Source organism: Panthera pardus, unplaced genomic scaffold (genome assembly GCF_024362965.1).
Source record: "Panthera pardus isolate Hobbes unplaced genomic scaffold, ASM2436296v1 HiC_scaffold_6, whole genome shotgun sequence".
Lineage (NCBI taxonomy): Eukaryota > Metazoa > Chordata > Mammalia > Carnivora > Felidae > Panthera > Panthera pardus.
Window position 1 is genome coordinate 104,041,854 of NW_026526991.1, and position 6,000 is coordinate 104,047,853.

Genomic DNA, 6,000 nt, shown 5'->3' on the forward strand with positions numbered 1-6,000 from the left:
GGCTCCATGCTGCTGTCAGTGCAGAGCCTGACCCAGGGCTGCATCTCATAAACCTTGAGATCGTGACCTGAGCTGAAATCAAGAGTCAGACACTTAACTGACTGAGCCACCCAGATGCCCACAAAAAATAATTTAAGTATGTTTGTCTCATTTTTCCTTGATAGTGAAATCTCCAAAATTAACTCTGTAACTTGAATAACTTTTTATTTCAACACAGTACATCAAAGACATGAAAGACCACTCAAAAATAGATGTTTTGCAAAATTCCTCAGATAATCAAGCTGTCTTTACTCACAAGTCAGAACAATCATACATTTTATTATATTAACAAAACAGGTTTTCAAGGTAATTCAAATGCTCTTGCAGGTCAGTTAGTTCTTTTCACATTAGGAAATATAATGTTACAATATTAACATAAGTTTAGGTAAAAATCAGTCTAAACTCTTCACTCTTAAGTTTTCAAGCTCTTATTCATTCTGGATAATGCTGGCTTCAGTTAACACTACTTATAGGTATTAATACAATTGATATGTACCACACTCAAGGATGGTGAGCAAATGAATCTCTTTAACAAATTTTCAATTCAGAAGTAGAATAAAAATGGCAAGCTCAACATAAGACATCAATACCCTCAACACAAGATACTATTAATAGACTGGCATCATTTCTTTTGTATAATGTTTATCAGAGTCTACTAGTATGAATCATTAAATATGTTAAATCTCATAACAAATTATGAAATAATTTTAAAGGTAACTTCAGAATCGGTCATTTACATTTATTCATGCTTGCATTTCATTGTCAAATCCCACATAGGAAACAATGTTTTCCATAAAGTTTATTGGAAATTTCTAATTTCACAGATTCACTAGGCTGTGCTCCAATTTCTAAACCAAGTACAAGCCTCACCTTGCTCAAAGCGTACAGATCCAGGATTTTTCTCTCCACCACTGGAATCTTCAAGGTAGATCCTTGGAGCTCCCAAAATTTTGCTAACTGATCCAAGAAGTCCAGTCTCACTCTGGTCATTGCCTAAGATTATTAAAAAACAGAAACCAGAAATAGGAATTAAGTTATGGTTGAGAATAAATGAGCTTTACTTAACAAAGGTACTCATCTCTCTAAAGAAATTCGTATCGCTTAGTCCAACCCTGTAAAATAAGACAATAATAAAGAGAGAAAATAATACTAATAAACTTTATTCACTAAGGCAAAAAAGTCACTCTAATTATGAGAAATGCTCTCATATTTTATCAACCAAAGAAATTTCTTTCTAAGAGTTGGCTTAACTAAGCTAAGCAGAAAATGTAGTAAATCGGATTATTCTAAGCATTCTATCATTTCATCTGTATAAACTATATATACCTCAGGTACACTAACTTTCTACCCCACTGATATTAAGATCCTTCATCAAGTATCTAATTACAAGAAACTTAAAGGGAAAAAAAGTATTAAAATCTCAGAAAATAAATGTTTCAGGAACATCAAGGGAAAAAAACACCTTACTATGACATATTAAACCTCATCCAAGAATTCTCTTTTGTACTCTGAAACAGTTTTCTACCACACCGAAGTAGCTTCTGATAATCCAGCAGACAGGAAAAACAATAATATTTAAATAGACTTCAATTTAGAAAACATAAAAGAGACAAATAATATTTAAAGGGAAATCTTAATAAATCAGATTAAGAGTCCTGGAAAAGTTCTGTTAAAGCCAAATATAACCTTTGAAAACCTTTGATAAAATTTTAAAACCTACTTTCCAAAGACCTCAAGAAACAGAATCTTCCAACATTAACATAAAATTTTCATAGAATAGTAAGTGCCAAAGGAAACAGAACTTGAGAATTCCAGGTCTCTGCAGGTAAGTACTGGATATTTCCACTATGAAAAACACAGTTTCCTGTAATAAAAAAAAAAAAAAAAAAAAATAGCTTCCCATAATCCCATTTAAGTGGAAAAACTATAACAACTACTTTTTATGATGTGTTTTTATCAGAAACTTCCTTCCATTCAATCTCAATTAACATTAATTCTGAGCCCTGGTACATAAGCTTCTCAAAGTTCTCTACTGGAGCCCTGACATAAACAATGAATCAGGAGGCAGAAATGGTGACACAACACCCACCTCAAGTTCATTCAGGCGCTGGACTCTGGGAGTGAAACGAAAGCTTTTTACTTCACATGCAAATGGAGGTTGCCAATCCTAAAGACAAAGATTTTTTTTTTAAACATACTGATATATAAAGAAAGAATCTATTATTTATTCCCTTAATTTAAAGGATGAGTAGCCACAAATCATGTTGACAGCAGGTCAACTTTAAGTCTTTTTCACTGTAGAAATAGAAAGAGTAACATTCTTTAGGTGATATAATTTTAATATTACTTACCTCCAATCACTTATCTATCATATTCTAATTTTAAAATTACTTTATCTATAAACCCTCCTCAAATTTCAACAATCCCACTCTATAACCCAATATTATGCTTTCCCCAATTACTCAAGTGGAATGCAGTGAGCTCATGTATCACAACACAGTGTCTAATAAACATCTAAATTTACCAAATTAAAAAGAAAACAGAATTTGAAAGAAACTAAAAAGGGTAAAATAAAAGATTAAAAATCATTTTTAAAGTACTTATATAATTGGATATCTTTTTTTTATTCATGTGTAATGTGACACAGCACTTTACAGTCTATGTTATGTTACATAAATGTTTTGTTCAAAGCCTGGTTTCTCGGCACCCAAATATTAAAAAAAAAAAAAAAAAAAGTAAGCAAATCCACAGAACAAGCACAATTCCTGATTGGAGTTGTGGTGTAACTGAAATGAGATAGCACAATTTGAGCAGGGTTCTAGAAAAAATACTTTGATTTGGCCTAAATAAGAGTAAATCTACTTAAAAATATGAGAAGTAGTCAAGTATTTTTTTCTTACCTTGGAAACTAAAGAAATCCACCAATATTGAAATTAAATTCTGCTTGCAAACAAGATTTTATTTTTAGTAATAATACGACATACAAACAGATGATATATTATTTCTTTTTTTTTTAGTAATAAAAAACATGTATTTTTTTTTTTTTTACCTAAAGGAACCCTGAATACAATTTCTAATTCATAAATGGCAACACAGTTGATGAAAATATGGTTGTTTGAGAAAAATTTCAGTGCTTAAAGTTTTGCTAGTATTAGGTAATTTTGATAGGTAAACAGTTAAATGAAGTTTCTGGAGGATGGTAATGCCCATCATTGATCATAGCAATAGCTTTTAATCCTTTGCTTGTGACTGATAGTCTATAAACCTTAATCAAATTCATTAAGCATAAACAGGTTTAGTAGCATGTCTGGGTTTCAGAATCAGACTGATCTAGGTTCAAAAGCTATTTTGCCACACGCCCAAGATCATATATTTAATAAGTTATGTAACTTATTCAGACCTGTCTCACCTATAAAACAAGACGTTATTTACCTCCTAGGGCTTCAAAGAACATTAAGTGAAATAATCTGTAGGTTTATTATCTAAATCCCTCCTCCTCCTCCTCCCCCCCCCCATCTTAAACTCTTTATTCTCTATGGTGCACACACTACTGTGGTAGTCTGTGGTGAGAACAGACACTTTTCAAATGCAACACGCATAAAAGTACTTCATCTTTTATTCTTATAACTAGTAGACAAAACATAAAGTGTCCCTTTAAGAAGCACCGAAGGCAACAGTTCAAATTTAAATGTGCATTAAGTTGCTAGAGGACTTGCTAGAAAAACACGTTCTAGAACTTCCACATCCAGAAACTGATTCTAGTCTGGGAATGAGGCCTAGAGATGTGCAGTTTAACAAGCATCTGGTTGAGCCTGGCGCAGGTGGACCAAGAACATCATTTGGAAAACGTTGGTCTTATGGGTAAAGAAAAAAAATCTTTTGACCTTGAGCAAATCACTCAACCTCTTGGGGCACTAATTCCCCCCAAAGGGGAGTACCTGCTTTCTTTACTTTAAAGATTGAGAATTATAAAAAAAACTATAGGCAGGGGCGCCTGGGTGGCGCAGTCGGTTAAGCGTCCGACTTCAGCCAGGTCACGATCTCGCGGTCCGTGAGTTCGAGCCCCGCGTCAGGCTCTGGGCTGATGGCTCGGAGCCTGGAGCCTGTTTCCGATTCTGTGTCTCCCTCTCTCTCTGCCCCTCCCCCGTTCATGCTCTGTCTCTCTCTGTCCCAAAAATAAATAAAAAAAAAAAAAAAAAAAAACTATAGGCAAACAGTTATTTGCAGTAACTGCAATTGATAAATCTTTGAACCTTGGTTCCTATGTCAAAAGATCCAACGTTTTCTTCCACATCTATTACTGACCAATTCCTCTTAAACCTCAAAATTCTGTAATAAATGCTGCTCCTTCTCCTCCCCTGGGAAGACTTTTTCAGTGCGGCAACAGAGTCTAGGGCTCTTGTTTGGTAATATCATCCTAGGGGACAACTACATCTCAGATTACCGTTTAAGAAACCTTAGCCTTGAGATGAGGCCTCCGAATATTTAATAAGTTAAGCATTAATAGGACTTGGTTAAAGAAATAACCAATTCAAGGGCAATTTTTACTATAGCACCATAAGAAGAGAGTACAGTACATGAGGATAAGACATGCCATGTCATAAACTTCAAACACCTTCCTGACCAACGAAAGGCCTGAAGTCTTTTGTTACCCCTGCCTACAGTCAAACAAGAAAAGTACCAGTTCCCAAGTTCTAGGCGGAAAGGCCCCTGGGACACCACTCGCAGGCTCAGACCTTCCTACGTTAAGACTGCAAAAGAAACCAAGGCAAGAACATCCACAAACTTAGCTTCTAGCTGTTGAGAAATGAGAGACAGTAAGTATGAAAGGACAGAAGGACTGAAAAAGTAAAGCTAAAGCACTCTCCCTTCCCTTTCTCCTCGGACTCCGGTACCTTGGGCGGTCGGATTTTGCAGATGCCGGTTTTCTCGGCCAGAGGCCGGATGCGGCCGATAAAGCTGAGCGGGTCTGTGAACTCCTCCCAGCTGGGCTCAAAGACTGGGCACTCCGGTGGGGGCACGAACTCCGCCGCGTAGCCCCCCGGCCCCACGCCTGCCATGGCAATACCGGGGGTGGGGGGGGTCCCCGTGGGGGAACAGGTGGAGAAAGGCTCACTGAAGCCCACCGAACTCTCTCACGTCTCCTGACAGGGGCCGAAGCTCATCTTCTCGGGCAAGAACCGCTCAACACAGGAACCCCACAGTCGCTTCCTCTTCTCGTTTGTTATTGTTTCCTTCGGGGTTTTTCCTCTCTGGGTCAGGACTTTTCCGGAAGTTAATGTACTGTCAAATCCCTCCGCCACCACAGAAACAGAATCCCTCCGCAGCAACGCAATACCTCGTCGTTTCGCCCTTCTTCTTCCTCCCTTTGCCGGCAATCCGGTGTAGTTCCTTGTCTGCGGAAGTTCCGCGCTGTCCGACGACTTTCAGCGGCACACCCCTGAGGTCGCGCGAGCTCACCTCAGGAAAGATACTGGCGGGGAGAAAGCAGTCCGGGCTCAGGAGGGGCGCACTCTTCCGGCGCGGAGGAATGTGTAATGCCCCAGAGGGCAGAGGTTCTGCTTCCGGTGAGGAGGATTCTGTTCCCCTTTGTGTATAAATGACACGGAAACAAACTCGACCTGCTTTCCGCGAGCCTATCTGGCTGTCCTGGCATCGCGGCTTGTTTTAACGTACCTGTCTTTTTCCACATAATCAGCTTTTTCAGCATCTGGCTCTTTCTTTAGTATTTTGACTGTTAGTATCTCTTCCAAATAATCTCCCTTGGCCACTCCATAGCCGCCTCATCTCCGTGACAACAGGTTCGGATCGAATCTGTCCCCCAAATCCTGCCAGCCGGCCTTAGTCACCGTCTAGGAATTGCTTTTCGTGGAAGCCACCGCTCTTGACCTTCCTTTTCCAGCAATTGACAACCACAAGTCATCTCAACAGCAAGCACTTTACTACCACACGCTTCGTAAA

At 38.5% G+C, this 6,000-nt stretch overlaps 1 protein-coding gene across 2 annotated transcripts in view; it reads right to left on the reverse strand.

Moving 5' to 3' along the window:
* KDM5A (lysine demethylase 5A) overlaps positions 1 to 5,543 on the reverse strand; it is a 97,469-nt gene extending 91,926 nt beyond the window's left edge. For both annotated transcript variants that reach the window (XM_019464910.2, XM_053895828.1), the window contains exons 1-3: positions 4,935 to 5,543; positions 2,129 to 2,206; positions 910 to 1,032 (exon numbers count right to left, since the gene is read on the reverse strand). In XM_019464910.2, coding sequence (XP_019320455.2) covers positions 910 to 1,032; positions 2,129 to 2,206; positions 4,935 to 5,099 — 366 coding nt within the window. In that variant the 5' untranslated portion in view covers positions 5,100 to 5,543. The remainder of the gene's footprint in view (positions 1 to 909; positions 1,033 to 2,128; positions 2,207 to 4,934) is intronic.
* Positions 5,544 to 6,000: the final 457 nt, after the last annotated feature.